This window comes from Hyperolius riggenbachi, chromosome 10 (assembly GCF_040937935.1).
Source record: "Hyperolius riggenbachi isolate aHypRig1 chromosome 10, aHypRig1.pri, whole genome shotgun sequence".
Lineage (NCBI taxonomy): Eukaryota > Metazoa > Chordata > Amphibia > Anura > Hyperoliidae > Hyperolius > Hyperolius riggenbachi.
In genome coordinates this window covers 221,369,853-221,390,588 of record NC_090655.1, presented here as the reverse complement: position 1 = coordinate 221,390,588, position 20,736 = coordinate 221,369,853, and the positions used below count along the sequence as shown (strand labels likewise).

The 20,736-nt window shown below is 44.4% G+C and overlaps 1 protein-coding gene across 1 annotated transcript; it reads right to left on the bottom strand.

Annotated features, from left to right (window-relative positions):
• Positions 1-14,550: 14,550 nt before the first annotated feature.
• Positions 14,551-20,736, bottom strand: LOC137536834 (zinc finger protein ZFP2-like). The gene is made up of 5 exons (XM_068259024.1): positions 20,625-20,736; positions 18,941-19,128; positions 17,732-17,854; positions 16,852-16,933; positions 14,551-16,771 (listed from the first exon to the last, which is right to left on the bottom strand). The coding sequence occupies exons 1-5, from the start codon at positions 20,734-20,736 to the stop codon at positions 15,387-15,389; spliced, it is 1,890 nt and encodes a 629-aa protein (XP_068115125.1). The 3' UTR covers positions 14,551-15,386.

Below are 20,736 nucleotides of genomic sequence, written 5' to 3'. Positions count from 1 at the left end.
ATCTCCTGCCCCATAGAAGTCTGTTCACGCCAATCGGTGTGGAGTGGTCCGGGGGCTGCCGCTGTGTTCATGCCGATTGGCATGGATCGGTCGGCAAGAAGTTAGTTAAATAATAGTAGTCTTTAATTGTCTTCCATAAGTTAGGATAGTCTTTGTAAGGTGTTTTTTTTCTGAGGAGGAAGGGGGGGGGGGGGAGGAAGGTGTATTTGATTATGTAGAAACCTATGAAATATATATCTATATATCTATATCTATATATATCTATCTATATATATATATATATATACATACATACAGTGGCTTGCAAAAGTATTCGGCCCCCTTGAAGTTTTCCACATTTTGTCATATTACTGCCACAAACATGAATCAATTTTATTGGAATTCCACATGAAAGACCAATACAAAGTGGTGTACACATGAGAAGTGGAACGAAAATCATACACGATTCCAAACATTTTTTACAAATCAATAACTGAAAAGTGGGGTGTGCATAATTATTCAGCCCCCTTTTATCTGAGTGCAGTCAGTTGCCTATAGACATTGCCTGATGAGTGCTAATGACTAAATAAAGTGCACCTGTGTGTAATCTAATGTCAGTACAAATACAGCTCCTCTGTGACGGCCTCAGAGGTCGTCTAAGAGAACATTTGGAGCAACAACATCATGAAGCCCAAAGAACACACCAGACAGGTAAGGGATAAAATTTTAGAGAAATTTTAAGCAGGCTTAGGCTACAAAAAGATTTCCAAAGCCTTGAACATCCCACGGAGCACTGTTCAAACGATCATTCAGAAATGGAAGGAGTATGGCACAACTGTAAACCTACAAAGACAAGGCCGTCCACCTAAACTCACAGGCCGAACAAGGAGAGCGCTGATCAGAAATGCAGTCAAGAGGCCCATGGTGACTCTGGACGAACTGCAGAGATCTACAGCTCAGGTGGGGGAATCTGTCCATAGGACAACTATTAGTCATGCACTGCACAAAATTGGTCTTTATGGAAGAGTGGCAAGAAGAAAGCCATTGTTCAGCATAAGAAGTCCTGTTTGCAGTTTGCCACAAGCCATGTGGGGGACACAGCAAACATTTGGAAGAAGGTGCTCTGGTCAGATAAGACCAAAACTGAACTTCTTGGCCAAAATGCAAAACACTATGTGTGGCGGAAAACTAACACTGCACATCACTCAGAACACACCATCCCCACTGTCATATATGGTGGTGGCAGCATCATCTTCTGGGGGTGCTTCTCTTCAGCAGGGACAGGGGAGCTGGTCAGAGTTGATGGGAAGATAGATGGAGCCAAATACAGGGCAATCTTGGAAGAAAACCTCTTGGAGTCAGCTAAAAGACTTGAGACTGGGACGGAGGTTCACCTTCCAGCAGGTCAACGACCCTAAACATAAAGCCAGGGCATCAATGGAATGGTTTAAAACAAAACATATCCATGTGTTAGAAAGGCCCAGTCAAAGTCCAGATCTAAATCCAATCGAGAATCTGTGGCAAGATCTGAAAACTGCTGTTCACAAACACTGTCCATCTAATCTGACTGAGCTGGAGCTGTTTTGCAAAGAAGAATGGGCAAGGATTTCAGTCTCTAGATGTGCAAAGCTGGTAGAGACATACCCTAAAAGACTGGCAGCTGTAAATGCAGCAAAAGGTGGTTCTACAAAGTATTGACTCAGGGGGCCGAATAATTATGCACACCTCACTTTGCAGTTATTGATTTGTAAAAAATGTTTGGAATCATGTATGATTTTCATTCCACTTCTCACATGTACACCACTTTGTATTGGTCTTTCACGTGAAATTCCAATAAAATTGATTCATGTTTGTGGCAGTAATGTGACAAGATGTGGAAAACTTCAAGGGGGCCGAATACTTTTGCGAGTAATTCCTAAGCTAAGCACTACTGGTTTGCGCTTTGTGTGAATGGGCCCTTAGGATTTGTAAACAGGACTAAAAATGGTTAGTTAGACAAATTGCTGATAATCTTGAGCTGATGCAAATTTTAGTGTTTGGAACTGAACCAACCGTTTCTAAACAGGAACATTTATAGTTATGCTAATACAATACTAAAACATAAATGTAAAGTTTGGCTTGGCTACCACAGAGAGGGCATAACGGGGATATGGAAATGGCTGTAGCACCCGTATCATAGTGGCTGCTATTGGCACCAGGGACAAGGGCCTACCAGCTCACAATGAGATACAAATGATTTTGGGATTCCATGCAAATTATATGCATCTTAGAATTGGGCCAATGACAATGTGAGGCTCTCAATGCTTTTGGCTCATTAACCCTTTGGCACTTTTATCGGCCTGAGGAATTGGGCTCCAACTCACAAAACGCGTTGCCTGTGCTAAATAAAACTTTTTGTCTTATGAGAATGTCGTTATTGAGGTAAGCCACACCTCCTTTGTCATTTGAAGTGTTTTTAACTTCATTTTATCAATCGCTGGGCGCCTCTTTACCCATCTGTGCTTATACAACCCCCACCCAATCCGGGTTGGAGGGGTTTTACCTGGCCTCATATGGTATTTACCATTGTGAAGGCCACTGTCTTTTTACCGCATCCAGTCCAGGTTGGAGACCCAGGGTGGAGTTGGGCCATATATCTCCACCTGCTTCAGGTGGTCATTTGTAACTCACCATCATGAGTAACGTCTTGCCATTATAGACCATTCCCCTTTTTTCATAACATATTGCACTTTTGGTCTCCTGTTGTCTCTCTGATTTCTTTCTTCTTTTCAGGGTCTCAAGACACCCAACATTTTCACAACCAGCGGGATGGTTATTGGATAGGCCCAATCCCAGACTGCACACACTTTGAATAAAATTTGAATTTGCATGCAAGGCCAGTTATTTGCCCATTGTCTCTCCTCCTATGTCTCTAGGCCTTGCGCCCCCCACCCCCCCTTCCTTCCCTGCTGTGTAACATGGACTCTTTCGCAAGGTGAGGCAAAGCAAAGGGTCTGTAGAGTTAGACCCTAGGCAGCTGCCCAGGTTGCCTTATGGGTGATCTATGCCCTGTAGTCATGGGGGGCTGTACATGTTAATGTCCTCATCCATCCATTGTCTGGGGCTCTGTTGCAGATTTGAAGCCACTGTCTGCCAGAAAAGAGACATTCTCTGAGATGGGCACACAGACAACAAGAAAAATCCCAACTAAAGAAATCCACCCACTTCCTAGCAGGATGTTCCAATCTTTTTTTTTTATATCCCATAAATCGTTTTAATACACGTGGATAAGCGGTGCCCCTTAGCTTCAGGAAGTGATGTCATGGCTGACCAAGGTACAGGCAAGACAGATAATAAGACTGTTCTGTGCTGGCACCGGTATACACCATAAAGAAAAACACAACCAGAAAAAGCACAAAATGAATTTTATTTTCCACAACATGAAATCCAGTTTATTCTATGGAGCAGTCCTGAGAATTACTGTACAGTACATATTTATAGCAACAAACTCATCCTACCAAAGGACCTGTCATTTCAGAAGTGTGTTCTGACAGACATTCTAGCAGCCTCTATGTGATTAAACATGTTCATTTTCACATGTCCCCCCTGTTGTCTGATTCTAAAGCAAAAATAATGTCCTCTTTTGAAGTGTTACTGTGCTTATGCATTACCGTACTTATTCTTAGGTGTTAGAGTACTTGTGTGGTTAAATGTTTTAAAAGGAGTTGCTGTTCATTTTTTTTTTTGTGTTTCCAATAAACTCAGTGATCAGGCTCCCTATTGCTGCTGGAGATGCTTTGGTAAGTCTCCCGTGCATGCGCAGAAGACCCAGACTGGACGCGACTGAGCTGTTACCGGGGCTGATTGTGGCTGAAGGGCAGACCGCGGGTAAGTATCAAATCTTTCGTTATTTTAATTTCTGGTACACTTTAAAGGTTAGGTAGAGGGTTGTGCCCATTTTTCCATGTTCTCCTCAGCCAAGCCTTGCTCTAATGAAGGCCAACCTAAGCCTAAAACAGCTGCCTGCCAGTTGGCTTGGTATGATCAGTATCATAGGGTGGCTGAGAGGTACATGTGGATGAGTGATTGCAGTTGCATGCAGCACCCACAAGAGCTGCTTCTTATAAATCCAAGGCAGTCAGTTTCCTAAACATACAAGTAGCATGAGATCACATGCATATAAACCTTCTAGCAACCCTCACTATGTTCCAGTATGATCCAACGGAAGGGCTGAGTGCTGGTTTGCTGAATAATTCCCGACATACCTTCAGGAGATGTTCAGAGATCTCTGAAGATGTCTTCGTTAGTACATTAGGACCCTTGAGGTGGATTCACTAAAGAACGTCAATTCACCAGAGGCTTCCAACATCCTCTTCGAGACCACTGATCGAGCACTGGGACCCTCTGGCATTATCTCCTGTCTCCACGCTCCTCTCTGTGACAGTCGCCTTGCACCTGCACAGCAGCACAGAGTAACTCAGGCTCAGCAGAAAAATCCGGCCCAAGCGACTGTTACTGTGCAGGTACGAGTCCAGCGCTTGCGCAGTGCAGGAGCCCTCATTCACAGACAGGAGCGCGGCCGCACACATCCCTCCACAAGTCCTCGCCTACGAGGTCTGGGGGTCCAGGGTGGGATCTGTGGAGGCGAGGGGGGCGGGGAACCCTCTGGATTATCCAGACTCCAAAGGCTTTACTCTACGGAAGTATCTAAATGGGGAAATGTTTTCCCTATAGTTTCACTTTTAAGGGAATGAACAAAAAAAGCAATAAAAGAAAAAAAAAAAAAAAAGCAGCTTAAAGGACCACTATCAAAGTTAACTAAAATTCTAAAAGCCACATATATTTCCAGTAATTACTAACAAATAGCAATACAAAGGCTTTTTTCCCATCTTTTTATGTTTTATGTGAATAAAATATGACATTTACAGAGAACAGTTTTCACTGTGGGCATTACTATGGACTGTGTCCAGCACATCCAGCATACAGAAACAATCTTCATTGGCTGTAATACTGTGACTGGAATGTGTTCACGATGATAGCAGAAATAAAACTTCAAATGTGTGTAACTAATCATCTGCTACAGCCCTGTGTCTCTCTCTCTCTCTCTCTCTCTTTCTACCTATCAGCAAAAACTTAGTATACAGAGGCGCCAGAGTAGAGTAAAATGTTTTAAAAACCGCTTAAAAGCAGAGGGGGATGTTAAGGTGGACTCACCTCCCTCTTACAAAAAAAGAAAAGTCTTGATAAAACAGAAATGACAAATAATTTATTCAACTCCACAAATGCAATGCGTTTCGCGGGCGTGACCCTGCTTCTTCAGGCAAAAATTGGAGCACAACTCAGGGGGTCAAGCAATAGGTTTGAGCGCCTCTCTTTCTGCCTAGCAATCTAAAGTAAACAGTTTACAGCCAGGAATAGCTCATTCTGAATGGTGGTGGTGGTGGGGGGAGCATCCAAGTAAGGAAATAGTAGATCCTCCCCTGTATCTAAAAATCCCTCAGCTGTTCACAAATAATCTGTGAAAAAGCAGGCAGGGCAGAAACAAACATTAATTCATTCCTCTGTGAATAGAGACAGAGAAGTGGAACCAAGCTACATGGTACAGCTCTAGCCTCACGCCGACACTAATTGTTACAAACATCTGGTAAACAAGGCATTTTTTTCACACAGACTGTGATGAGAGACTTCTGAAAAACTCTCTAGTGTTGCTGGCTAAATGCTCTATAGGTATGTGGGGTTTATAGAAGGACAGATTCTTTGATAGTTGCTCTTTAAACTTGCCTGGGTCTTCTTGCAGCCCACTGGAGTCATCCTGTGCCAGCGCAGTCCTTTCAACACCTACATTGAGCAGCGGCAAACCCTCAAAGCCGGTCGTGGCCAGTTGAATGCTACTATGCATGCGTGACCCCAAGTTGTGCACACACTGATCCCATTGCTGGGAGCATTCTGCGCAGTAGCGATTTTCCCATATTGGGACGCATTGAGAAGGCGTGTGGCTTGATGCTTTGAGGGGGGTCTCGGAAGGAAGGCACAGGATGACTCCAGGGAGCTGCAAAACAAAAAGAGTAAGTTATACTGCTTTTTTCTCTCTTTAGATTTCCTTTAAATAACGGCTGGGGATATTGAAACAGCCTTATTTATGCCATAGTGTCTCTATAAAAACGGGATTAAAACAGTATTATACAGTGTGTTGCAAAAGTATTTGGCCCCCTTGAAGTTTTCCACATTTTGTCACATTACTGCCACAAACATGCATCAATTTTATTGGAATTCCACGTGAAAGACCAATACAAAGTGGTGTACACGTGAGAAGGCGATTGAAAATCATACATCATTCCAAACATTTTTTTACAAATAAATAATTGCAAAGTGGGGTGTGCATAATTATTCGGCCCCCTGAGTCAATACTTTGTAGAACCACCTTTTGCTGCAATTACAGCAGCCAGTCTTTTAGGGTATGTCTCTACCAGCTTTGCACATCTAGAGACTGAAATCCTTGCCCATTCTTCTTTGCAAAACAGCTCCAGCTCAGTCAGATTAGATGGACAGCATTTGTGAACAGCAGTTTTCAGATCTTGCCACAGATTCTCGATTGTATTTAGAGCTGGACTTTGACTGGGCCATTCTAACACATAGATATGTTTTGTTTTAAACCATTCCATTGTTGCCCTGGCTTTAGGTTTAGGGTCATTGTCCTGCTGGAAGGTGAACCTCCGCCCCAGTCTGAAGTCTTTTGTCATCTCCAAGAGATTTTCTTCCAAGTTTGCCCTGTATTTGGCTCCATCCATCTTCCCATCAACTCTGACCAGCTTCCCTGTCCCTGCTGAAGAGATGCACCCCCCGAGCATGATGCTGCCACCACCATATTTGACAGTGGGGATGGTGTGTTCAGAGTGATGTGCAGTGTTAGTTTTCTGCCACACTTAGCGTTTTGCATTTTGGCCAAAAAGTTCCATTTTGGTCTCATCTGACCAGAGCACCTTCTTCCACATGGTTGCTGTGTCCCCCACATGGCTTGTGGCAAACTGCAAATGGGACTTCTTATGCTTTCTGTTAACAATGCCTTTCTTCTTGCCACTCTTCCATAAAGGCCAACTTTGTACAGTGCATGACTAATAGTTGAGCAGTAGATCTCTGCAGCTCGTCCAGAGTCACCATGGGCCTCTTGACTGCATTTCTGATCAGCGCTCTCTTTGTTCGGCCTGTGAGTTTAGGTGGACGGCCTTGTCTTGGTAGGTTTACAGTTGTGCCATACTCCTTCCATTTCTGAATGATCACTTGAACAGTGCTCCTTGGGATGTTCAAGGCTTTGGAAATCTTTTTGTAGCCTAAGCCTGCTTTAAATTTCTCAATAACTTGATCCCTGACCTGTCTTGTGTGTTCTTTGGACTTCACGGTGTTGTTGCTCCCAATATTCTCTTAGACAACCTCTGAGGCCCTCACAGAGCAGCTGTATTCGTACTGACATTAGATTACACACAGGTGCACTCTATTTAGTCATTAGCACTCATCATGCAATGTCTATAGGCAACTGACTGCACTCAGATCAAATGATTTTCGTTCCACTTCTCATGTGTACACCACTTTGTATTGGTCTTTCATGTGGAATTCCAATAAAATTGATTCATGTTTGTGGCAGTAATGTGACAAAATGTGGAAAACTTCATGGGGGCCGAATACTTTTGCAAGCCACTGTAAACAGGGATAAAAATGAGAATAAAATGCCATCACAAGCAGTAGCTAAAGTTGTGTGTACAAAGAGGGGAAGGTGTCCTCACAAAGAAAAATGAGGTAGTTAGAGAGATTGGAGACAAATAGTGGGCATAGCTTACTTTTAGGCTGGTGCACGCCAAAAACCGCAAGCGGATTCGTAAACGATATCGGTTTTTGAAGAGGTTTTTCAGAGTCATTCTAGGCATGTTTAGAGAGATTTTTGTTACAATACAGCTGTATCTGAACAGCTACTGTAACAAAAACGCTTGGAAAACCGCTCTGATCTAGCGTTTTTCAGATCGGTTTTCCACTCCTATACTTTACATTGAGGCAGAAACGCCTCAGAAATCCCAAAAATGCTGTAGGACCCGGATTTGCGTTTGGGGTAAAACGAGCCACTCTGGTGTGCACCAGTCCATTCCACTCGGAACCGCTCTTGGTGTGCGTCTTTTCCACGGGCTGTTGAGCTGTGAGCTCAGCAAGCAGTTATCAGGTAGCAGTGAGCAGTTACAAGGCAGCAACAAGCAGTTACCAGGCAGCAGTGAGCAGTTGTGAGAGTTTGAGAGGCATTTCACTGCCTATCAACAGTCCATGGAAAAGAGGCATTAAAGAGGTAACAATTAGGCATGGTCAATGAGATGCAATTAATTCCGAAATTTTGCTGGATTATGCAAATATTTGTAGCTTATAAATGGACCAAACAAATCCCGCTGAGGTGGAATTTGGTCCATTATTAATTGCATTAATTTGCATAATCTTGCATCAGTTAGGGATTATTATTACTCTGACCATCGCTAGTAAAAAAAAAAAACTATTTTCTAATCCTTTATTTTGTGTTAAATTGTTCTAAAAATACATCCACGTTCACATTTTGACCAGATTTCACGCACAGTTCTCCGACCACTAGAGGGCGAGCTCAGCTGCACAACACATTAGACCCTTTGTTGAAAAAGCTCAGGGATAGATGCATGCAGAAGCAGAGCTTGTTTAATATAGTCAGAAGCCACTTTCCCACAGCCACTTCCTGCAGCACAGACTTCAGAGCTGCAAGCTGTGATTTTACCAAACATTTCTGTCCATGCCCCGCCCCCTTGCAGCACGTGATGATGCTAAGCCACAAACCAACACTAATCTCCATTCAGCAAAGGTGACCACATTTTCAAACCACGGTTTTTAGCTGTAGAATCAATAAAAGGTAACATTTAGGTACTCTGCCTACTAAGCTATTAGACTTTGGATGTGGCCTAGAGATAACCAGGCAGAAACTGATAAAAATAGGAATACCACTAAAAATATTCCCACGCCTCACTGGTCCAAACTGCTACCTGATCCACAATACCAGACATCTGACAGCTGTAATCAGTACAGTGGTGTCAGGCTCACTGCTGGTAAGTTGCTAAGCTGGATAGGTCTCTAGAGAGCGGTGGGTGGTTCCTTACGAGCTAGAGCTTGGCAGTTCCACCCATAGGCCAGTGTTGTGACTGACAGCATGCAGCAGTCAGAATACCCCACCTCATTCCCAGACTGAAGTGCAGGGCCTGCCTATAGGCTGCGCACAGTTCCTCTTCCTCGGTAGCATTGATGGAATATAAAAGTTGGAAGAGGGGGGGCTGTAATCATGTGACCGGACTGATTATCAATCACTACAAGCATTTACTGTAGCTGTATTGTTACAGCTAAAGTGTGTTTGATAGACTGGGAGACCTGGTAAGGTTCATATACCAGTAAATGTTTCAGTCACTTGTTTGCACTTGGGCTGAAAACTAAGATGTTATTGTAAAAGTGCATCATGGTGTCATTACAAGAAAAGGTATTAGTAGGCACAAACATGCCCTATGTTAGCATCATACATGGCAGTCTCTCAGGGTTAAGGTTATAAGGTTCCATGGTGTCCATGTGGTTTAGCAGGAAGTCATTAAAGGGGACCCGAACTCTTGCACAGCACACAATGAAAAGTCTTTAGTCCACATATAGTTGCTGAAGACATTCACTGCACTGTATGTTTTGCCAGATCAAATTGTCTAATTAGTTCTTATCAGCAGCTGTGAATAGACTGCAGGAAAGCTCTGCCTAGGCTTCCCTCATACAGTAAAAACATTGAGGCTTAACCCTTTCAGTGTTCCCTATAAAATGCAACCAAGTTAAAAAATATTTTTCCCCCATAAAGATTATCATGCTGTGGCTAATCTTTAAGAGCAGAGAGGAAATTCTGAGTTTAGTTCCACTTTAATAAGCACACCCCAAAGAAATCCCCATAACCCACATAGTTCTGGGTATACAGGAGCTCCTAACGAGTCCACCCTCCTCCAGCTACAATGTACACGAGCCTCAGCTGACAACCAATGGGAATCGCTGAATGTAACAACCAATGGGCGTCGCTGAATGCAACAACCAATGGGCATCACTGAATGCAACAACCAATGGGCATCACTGAATGCAACAACCAATGGGCATCACTGAATGCAACAACCAATGGGCATCACTGAATGCAACAACCAATGGGCGTCGCTGAATGCAGAAGCCCCCCAGGAACACAGTTTGTTGTGAATTTGCATAGTGTGGAAACCACTTCAACCTTCTTTTGAGATTTCATGGCTGTGTCCCCCAAGAGATATCCCTCACTTCCTGTCTGTGTCCTCCAAGAGATATCCCTCACTTCCTGTCTGTGTCCTCTATAAATTCAGTATCACAGAAATAGGTCAGAGAATAATAAGGGGCTAAAACAGACTGAAATTCTGGGTCACCAGGAGCTATCTTGGTATTCTGTAGTACTGGTCCTGGTATTGGCATGGGCTGTGCACGCGGGGCTAATGCACCTAGGCTGCCAGCTTCCTTCCGATCAGAACCAGATTATCTACAAGGCAGCAAAGGCAGATGCTGAGGCCCCCCACTCTTCCTTAGCTCTCCTTGTTGGTCCCTGTCAGTTGATCGGTATAAAATGAGCAGTTGCCATCCACTCTGCAAGTCAGTTTGCAGCTTCCATGTTTCTGCTGCCATGCTGCCGGTGCTAGCTGGGCACCACAGCTGTGATCATGTGTCACAAGGTCCATTTGCTGTCCAGGCAACTAGGGAGTGCATCTTCCTCTCCTGCAGCTCTCCACTGACTTCTTTGTGGAGTGAGAACTCCCTCCCTCAGCCTCAGATGCTGCTCTGTTAAGTCATCTATGAGGGTTGGTCTGTATACAGCAGGTTTTGGGCAAGAACTACAAAATATAATAAAAACAATGCCCTGTAGGTTACTGGAGTGCAAAGTAGCCACCAGAGCTGTGGAATCGGAGTCGAGGTTGGAGCAATTTTTTAGTACCTGGACTTGGAGGTTTCATAAACCGACGAGGCGGTGTCAGTTGGTTTTTGCACCAACTCCACAGTTCTGGTAAGTATTAGACTAAGGAGTCGGGGTGGAGGAGTCGGAGCAATTTTGAGTACCCGCAGTTAGAGTCGGTGGTTTCATAAACTGAGGAGTCCGAGGATTTTTGTATAGACTCTACAGCCCTGTTGTCCACACTGAAAGCTGTGAAGTCCCAATATGTAAGAATTTAGCCCTTGCACATCTTCTGCACCAGAAATGTTCTTAGAAGTATAAATGGGAGGAGTTGTTCAAAGTGGCAGTGAAAAAAGTAAGAGCATACAACCCTTCTTTTCTCTGCATCAAAACACCCTAAAAGTTGCCAGCACAAAAACAATTAGCTTCTATATTAGCACTAATGTGATGGTCCCTCCTCTTCCAGTGCTCCTGATGCTGGATATGTGCGCTTGCCGGTTGCTTGACCAGCAAGCACACATATCCGGCCAAAATAGCACTAACCATCCCCCCCAGTGCAGCAGAAGCAACTATTGATCCTCTGGGCACCGTCTTCTATACTTCCTGCAGCTCCCAGCAGCTTTCCGGTTTCCTACGATTCCAGCATATCACCTGACCCGCATCAGGTCAGGTGCCACACCAGGAGCCACGCATGAATGTCGGAAAGCCACTGGGAGCTGCAGGATGCGTAGAAGACGGCACTTGCAGGATCGGTGAGTTAGGATAGGCAAGTTCTGCCCCAGTTTTTCCCTTCAGGCATGCCTGTAAGTTGAGACTTCCAGATGCCTGCATTCTGGATAATGGAGTATTTGCTGTAATAAGGTTCCCTCATGCCTCTGAGGGCCAGAGTTCGGCTGGACTTCCTGGCTTGGAAATCTAAGCTACAGCCTCCTGATAGGAAACATCAATAATGGCTCATGCTTTAAAGAGGACCAGGAGATGAAGCACCCTCTTGTATGTTACCTTATAAATCAGTGGGAACATGACAGTAAACACCTAATCTGCTCTTTGTTTCATTGTTCTCTGTTTAATCTGACTGTTATCACCTCTGATAAGAATCCTCGACTGAGCATTCAGTCTGGCTTTGCTACGGATTGATTATAGCGGAGTCTGTCTTTTCTGGTGTCTTTTCAAGCCCAAGCCTGCCCACTTGTGGCTCTGCTATAATGACTCAGCTATAATTATTCCCTGCAAAGCCAGACTGAATGCTCAGTCCGGGATTCTTATCACAGCTGATAACAGACACTTTTAGCAGTGAGAATGAAACAGAGAGCATGGTAAGTGTTTTCTCTAATGTTCTTACTGATATATATGGTAAAATACACAAGGGTGCTTAGTGTCTGGTTCCCTTTAAATGCCAAATGCAGGAAGTGCAAAACTACTGGAAATCCGTAGTTCATTTTATTTACTCTAAACAATCTTCCGGTGGTGTTGTCCATTAAAGAGCCCGAGGTGAGCTCATAAAATGAAAAAAGTAAAATAGCATATAATCCGCTGAGCGGATCAGGTAGCTGCAAAAAAAACGCTGCTTCCGTGGTCCGCACTGGCCCACTTTCACTTTTGTGACCTCGGGGTCACGACGCTGCAAGGAGAGACTGTGTGTCTCCCACAGTGTGCATGGAGGCGGGGGAGCGGCAGGGAGAGAGAGCTTCCCAATGACAGCTCAGGAAACCATGCAGGAATGCCCCTGGCAGGCGTTTTGAACAGGGAATCCCTCTCCCGTGTTTACCTCAGAGACAGCAACAAATATTGTCACTAATCTTGGGGGGGGGCTATAGCATGGCGGTGGGGGGGCAGAGGGCGGCGGTGTGGGGACACAGAGGCATATCATGAGGTATGGAACACGCCTCTGTGTCCGACCTGCCTCTCCCCAAGAACCACCTCAGGTTCTCTTTAAAGTCTGCATGCAGGGCATCCTGGGAGATATGGCTTGTGGCTAATCTAAAAAGGTACTAATTAGTATTATATTATATTATGCTAGGTAAAATGGAGGCAGAGCTCCCCTCCTGCTCTCAGCGACTGGATTAATATGGTAAACTCCAACTTATCTCTCTGTAAGCTCACATATCAATCTAGGTCTCATGCAAGGGAGAGACCGTGTTACCGGCACCAAATGCACCTACGAGGAGACCACAGGAACCATTGGGGTCACAGCAAGTGTGCTCTTCCATAGATAATTTCAGCATGAAAAGAAAATAGAGCGAAGGCACTGCTCCGTTAAGAGCCCTATATTGGGGTATGGGTAGATGCAAACAGCGAGGGGTGAAGGAACGCCTGACAGCTGTTTCACAAACTCGTCGCTTCTTCAGAGGCAGTAGAACCAACTGTCTCTACTGCCTCTGAAGAAGCGACAAATCTGATAAGGTATGGAAAGTGTGAATCATCTGATGTAATTATTCCTCAACTCAATATTAATGCCATGAGGTTCAGGACCTACAACTCTGAACTAACCGCTGACACCTTTATGGTATTGATTTCTACACACAAGTATGTTATTATGATCTGCAGTGATCTCCTGTATTCTCCTAGAGTGGATCTGAACTCTTGCACAGGATAGAAGGAAAACAGAGACATGTATCCAACATGTATTTAGAAAATTTAGCCTCTCTAATTCCCCCTCATCTGTGTCTAACCACAAGTTGTAATTTGATCCCTACCCTGTGTCAGCTGACTGTCACGGCAGAAAAGCTCATTTGAAAGCACAGGATGTTAACAATATGTCTGCTTCCATAAAAGCAGGAAGAAGAAACAGAGCAGATTTATTGCAGGATTTGTATCAGCTGTAACTAAGAAATGTTTTTCTTTAAAGGTTATTATCCTGTTGCGTATCTTCTAGTGCAGAGAGGAAGTTCTGAGTTCAGTTCTGCTTTAAGTTGAATATTCTGTGCTAGAAAGTTCTTGTAATTTATGGTACATTTGCTATCTGATATGTCATCTCATGTCTCTGGATTTCTTTGTTTAGTTTTCTTGTTCTTGAAAACTCAAAAATGATCTTTTTTATTTTTTTCTAAAAAGTTATAGACTATCACCTACCACACCTACATCCACCATAGCCAGCCACTCTCCTGTTCTCTGCCGATATCCTGATGACATCATCACCTGGCTTTTGCGCCAGTACTGAGGCCAGGCAACAATGTGAAAACGCAATGGGAGAATGGAGTGCTCCAATGGTGCGTTAACTTCTTTAATATCAATAACACACAATAAAAGTTATACTTACACTATCCGTGCAAGTAATGCACGTGTATGAGGCCGCCAGCGAGTCCTCTCCAACTCCTGAGCCTGGCCAGTGCTAGCAGGGACCGTGCAAGTTGGTGGGGGGTTCAAGGGGACAACCGCTGGCTAGGTCTCCTCACGGCAAGCTGTCTGACGTCACAACCCGTTTCGGGGTTTAGCCACGCCTTCTTCAGGTCAGACCCGAACCCTCCACCAACATGCACGGTCCCTGCTAGCCCTGTCCAGGCTCAGGAGTAGGAGAGGACTCGCTGGTGGCCTCATACACGTGCATTACTTGCACGGATAGTGTAAGTGTAACTTTTATTGCGCGTCACTGATATTAAAAAAGAAGTTAACGCACCATTGGAGCACCCCATTCTCCCTTTGTGTTTTTTTATAACCAGATGACTGGCACCACCCAGCAGTGGGAGCAGAGCCTGGAGTGGATAACTTTGATTAAAAGGCCAGGACAGTTTTTGCTAAGCGCAAGAAACATTACTTTTTAACAATGTGAAAATGGGCAGAGTAACATGGCCACAATGCGTATGAATTATAAACGACGCTCCCAATGTGGAGAACATAAGCAAAGCTGCAAACCTGGCAGGTGATGTGCTTGATAACATGCAGCTGCACAAATTCCAATTCAGTAACACTTCATCAGGCCCGTCAATGGTTCGATAATAGCCAGGCATGGGTCATTTCCACGGGGAGGTTTTAATATATCCCCCCAGTGTGTTTGCCAGTTTAGGAGACTGACAGTAAGCCAGGCACACAGTAAGTTCATAACTGCACTATAGCTATCTGCTTCAGTGAACACCATCCCAGCCTGTCCTTCTAAATGAAAAGGGTGGGGATAGCCATCTCACCCTCAACAACTGGCCAATAGGAAGAGCTTTTGATTCCTCCTGCATGCCAGGGAGTTGCAGCAGATTTTCGTTCTTTTCACCTCTTTCTCCTGGATGGACAATGAAATAGCCAAATAACCAAGTGGCAGATGTCAGCAAGAACCACCAATCATCACTCTTACCCTGAGCTTTTCTCTCTCTCCGTTTGGACCTTCTCATAACAAGGAGTGGTGTCCAAACGTGGAGTCCAGAAACAAAACTTCAGCCAAGGGTTGTAGAGGCTAAACGGGCATGAACACTACAGAAAGTAAGAGAGGTTGTATCTTGTAGCCTTTTCCATCATGGAGTAAATTTCAAAACAAAAAGTTGTCTTTCATGTGGATGGTTCGATGTCGCTGAAGAGCTGAGTTGCAGGAAAAACCTTTGCCACAGACAGAACAAGAATGAGGTCTGTTACCGCTGTGAATCCTCTGGTGGCGAACCAGGGCTGATTTAAAGGAGAAAGACTTCCCACACTGAGAACAGGAGTAAGGTTGTTCCCCAGTGTGAACTCGAATATGTCGGACCAGCTCCGAGTGACAGCTGAAACCTTTCCCACAATCAGGGCAGGAGAAACAGACGTCACCTTGGTGGATGACCCTGCGGTGCAAAGTCAGGCTTGACTTCCGGTTAAAACCCTTGCCACACTCCAAACAAACATAAGGGTTGTCCACAGAATGGCTTTGCTGGTGCTGCAAAAGGCTGCTGCTACTATCAAAAATATCTCCACATTCCACGCAAGGAAATAACTCATCCACCTGATGCACAATGATCCCTGAGTCTACATCAAGCTTTGCCTCAGTTTCAGAACCTAAACTTGGTCTACTCTCTGCATGGACTTCCTGGTGCAGTTGAAGATTGGATCTGGACAGAAAGGCCTTCCCGCAAGTGGGACAGTCATACTGTTTCTGAACTACGTGGGTTTTCTGATGGGTCACCAAGCCTGACTTGCTGAGGAAGCTCCTCTTGCACTCTGTACACGTGAATGGTTTCTTGAAATGGTCAAGCTGGTGGGTGGACAGTTCCAGCTTGCTCCCGAAAGTTTCTTCACACCACTGACATTGAAAGGGTTCATTTTCGGTGAGATGGGAATACAGTACAGAGTTCTGTTGAAGAGGAACATCACGGGGACACACTGTAGCAGTTCGAGTGTTAATGTGGCTTACTAAATGGTCAGCCAGAGCTGCTTCAGTAGCAAAACCCTTACCACAGACCGAACAAATAAAGGTCCGTGTCTCTGCATGGGTCAGTTGATGTTCAGAAAGTTCTGAGGAACTCATGAAACACTTTTGACACAGTAAACATTCAAAGGTCCTATTTCTTTTTTCTAAAGCTGAAGAAGCACAGTTGTTGTAGAAACCATTATGAGTCTTTGTGATGTTCTCATGTTTTTTATCCCCAACCAATTTGCAGTGTTTTTTGGAATGATATTCTGTTGAGGAGCTTTCTGTGGATATCAAGATCTTGGTGATTATGACATCATCATCATTATCGGACAATTCCTCCTTAATATGAGTGGCTGGACTCTGTGTAAGACCAGGAGGTGTGGAAATATCAACGTCAGTAACAAATTCTTCTTTCAAAGAATTGTCCAAACCAAGCTTAGGTGTTGTGTTTTGCGTTGGTAATTTTGTCTTTTGGTCTTCTCTGGGAACTCTCGTGATACCTTCTTCAGATTGTTTATTCGCTTGATGTGGATCTGAGAATGAGAAAAAGACATAAAATCAAAACACATTTTTATAATAAATTGTATAAAATAAATAGAAGTATTTTTTTTACCAGGTGATGGAAGGATCAGCGGTTTCTCCATCTTCTCATCCTTGTATTGATCCTTGTGTCCTTCTAAATACTCCCACTCCTCCTTGAAGATAAAAGAGACATCCTGACACCTTGTACGAACCTGATACACACACACACACACACCCCACACACACACACACACACACACACACACACACACACACACGTAGGCTCTGTTCACACTCAGGAAAAAAAATGCCACATCTCTGGTTTCCAGGGAAATGCAAAAACAGGAGGTGAACTGTTATGTTATCACGCAAATGCAACTGTCTGGAACTCAAGGTCCCAACTTGCTACATTTTTCCGCAGCCTACTCGTGATTTCCCCGCACACACCTGGGCACAGACGGAAAGGAAGCCTATGAGAACGGTCTCACTAGGCTGGATGCTGCATGCAAAGCATGGGTTCACCTGTCCCGTGGATTTGGTTCCACTACTGCTTGGTCCACATGCAAGGGAATTAGAGATTAGTGACCGGCAGAAGCATGGTGCTTCTCATTTGATTCGATCCTAGGGAGGGTTTTCATTGGTTCCTTGATGGACTAATGAGAATCCTCCCCAGTGAAAGTGAGGATTCCCATTGGTCTCTTGCAATCCAGTGTAGAGCTCCATGCTTCTGCTGGGCACTGATCTGATAATACTGGCTATTCCCTTGTAGTGGACCAAGTGGCGGGAAAGTGGATGGGTGGCGACACGAATGGACCCGATGTAAAACGACAGGCAGTGTGGACAAGGCGCAAACATGCGCGTTACTGTGCCATTATGCATCCATTTAAGTGTGAACTGAGCTTAATGCAGATACCATCTGCACACAGGCCTGTGTCAGTAGATAATGCCCCATAATATTCACTAGTGCTCACCTCTCCTGTCAGTAGATCTATGATCTTGCTGGTGACTGATAAAATTTTCCTGTCATTCCATCTCTCAGCTATCAGGGATGTAGACTGTGAAGTACTGGGCTTTTTCTTTAGCGGTCCATATTCCTGTAAATTAAGATAAAATCCATCATAGAAACATGGTTTACAAACCCAGAATCCTCCTCACCTCTCCAGTCAGGTCTGTGTTTTATAAAGAGATTAGATTGAGGTCATGTGACGCTCCCAGAATCCTTCCCACCTCTCCAGTCAGGTCTGTGTTTTATAAAGAGATTAGATTGAGGTCATGTGACGCTCCCAGAAGCCTCCTCACCTCTCCAATCAGGTCTGTGTTTTATTAAAGTGGGGAGCCTATTAAGTGTCCCAGAGTTAAGGTGCGTACACACGCCTGATCTCTTCAAACGACGGGTCTTCAGACCCGCCCGTGGGGTGGCCATTCTGACGACAGTTTCCCCATGTGTACAGTCCCCCATGTGTACAGTCTGTCGGAAGGCTAATTTTGACTAATCCGCTCGGCGGATGTATGCGCTTTTAGAAAAAGGAAAATAGTTCATGTATTTTTGCTCTCCCTGCCCTCAGAAGTTGTATTCTGCCAGGAAAACTTTTATTGATGTAATTTGCTTATCAGTGATGTATACCATATTACCGACAAGACAAGCTGTCACTTTCATGCCTGCAAATTAACTCTTTCAGGTAGAAAAATAAAACAAGTAACACCCTGGTTATTAATATGTTCTGTACTGTACATACACATGTTTATCTCATCCTTTCATATATCGCCCTCAAGGAATTTTTCTGACAGAAGGCTGAACTGTGCGCTTGCCCGGGCAATTCAGTGTTCTGCCTACCACCACGTATGCCATTCTGGTGCAATTAAAATGCAGTAGAATGGCAGGGTTTGTTACACCACGCATGTCAGAGGCGTTACCTGGCGACAGAGTACCGTGACATGTCGTGTCTGAGCATGACTGCAACCACGCTAACATGTGACTCCATGGGGGGCACCTATCCACCACAGATACCAAGCACCCAACAGCTGAGCGGTGGTGAATTCACTGCCTTCAGATGCCCATATGGAAGAGACCCAATAGAGATAGGAGTGATGTCATGTGACACTCCCAGAATCCTCCTCACCAGTCCAGTCATGCCTCTCATTTTACTGATATAAGAGTGATGTCATGTGGCACTCCTCACCTCTCCAGTCAACAGGTAGATGATTTCCAAGGTAAGCTGTAATATCTGTTTAGTCACATAACTCCTGTCAGTCCTCATTTTTGGCAATTTGTTCAGATGACCTACAACAAGGTCATTCATCTTCACTGCAACTTGTCTTTCATGTGAATCTCTTACAAATGCGGTCCTGTTGATAACAGTAATAACACCTAAAAGAACAACAAAAAATAATAATCTATGCTGATTCAAGACAATACAAGAGCACTATAACAGCATTATAATAATCCTATACCGTATAATAAAACGCGTCCCTGCATCAGGAGTATGAGTGTAGGGAGGCGGGCGTATAGGTTCATGCATGCGTCACAGGCGTTCGTGCGCATCACAGGCATGCGTGCGTTGCGTGGGACGGGGGTCAAGACCTGCTGCCATCACATTAGGTTCTACCGCCGCTGCAACCAATGCTTGGTCCAAAGCAGGGGAGAAGCACCCTATTCTCATACAAAGGGGGCCTGTTGCTTCTGCTGGGGCTATGATCTCTATAACGGCAGCAGGTAAACCAGGCGAGTGGTGATACTAGCAGACTGGATGCGCATCAGGAGGTCATGTGAAGTATGCGCGCATACGTGAGGGGGTGGGTACAGTTTAAAGTAGGCAGTTAAAAAATGTGACAGATGACAGGTTTTGGGCCAGTCCATCTTTTTAAGGGGGATTCTCAGGGCTTTCTTTGTTTTCAACAGCATTTCCTGAACAACAGTTGCAAAATTTAACTGACATGATAGTGTGCAAGTGATTAGGGAGGCCGGCTGGTATCTTGCTATTTTGGCAGTTAAACTGTTGTTCAGGAAATGCTGTTGAAAACAAAGAAAGCCCTGAGAATCCCCCTTAAAAAGATGGACTGGCCCAAAACCTGTCATCTGTCACATTTTTTTAACTGCCTACTTTTTTCGCGAAAGAACCCCTTTAAGGGATAGTGGTAGTGAGAGGGATATGGAGGCTGCCATATTTATTTCCTTTTAGGCAATACCAGTTTCTTTGCTGTCCTGCTGATCATCTGCCTCTAATACTTTTAGCCATAGACCCTGAATAAGCATATGCAGATCAGGTGTTTCTAACATTATAGTCAGATCTGACAAGATTAGCTGCATGCTTGTTTCTGGTGTTATTCAGACACTACAGCAGCCAAATAGATCAGCAGGGCTGCCAGGCAAAGGGTATTGTTTAAAAGGGTATCAATGTCAGCCTCCATATCCCTCTCACTTCAGATGTCCTTTAAAGGGAAGGTGAGAGATGGACTTCTCTACTATGAAATGAAAAGGCAACTATAAATGATTTAAATGTTTATTCCACAAAAGACAGCATGCTTCATCGCTGTCTTTCCAGACTCCTCCGGTCAGTATTAAGTGCCTAAAGCCAGAAGCCATTATTACCATTTCAAGTCATATGAACATGCCATAATGACCATATGCAAATACAAGAAGTAACATGTACATCTGCCATCTGTATCTAACATACTGACAGCAAATAACACCAGCCCAGGCATATCAAACTATCTATCTATCTTATATGATAATCAACCAGTATCTATATGTGCTGCTACTATATGTACAATGAGTGATCCTGATCCCTGAGCTGGGGTAAGTGTAATACAGAATCTGCCATAATGTAAGTAAATACTTCTCTATGTGATGACTGCAGCAATTACCTGTTATCCACCAGCAGCTGTAATAGAGCCCCTCCGTGTACCCTGTGCTGGGGGATGTGTAGAAGTAACCTGATGCCGGGCACAAGTGGGACAGGAAGTGCAAAGACCTCAT

Coding starts and splice junctions, on each gene's coding strand:
- LOC137536834 (XM_068259024.1), bottom strand. CDS start 20,736: ATGAGGTCTTTGCACTTCCTGTCCCACTTGTGCCCGGCATCAGGTTAC. Junction 19,129..20,624: donor CAGCTGCTGGTGGATAACAG/GTAATTGCTGCA, acceptor TTGTTCTTTTAG/GTGTTATTACTGTTATCAAC. Junction 16,934..17,731: donor TAGATCTACTGACAGGAGAG/GTGAGCACTAGT, acceptor TTTATCTTCAAG/GAGGAGTGGGAGTATTTAGA.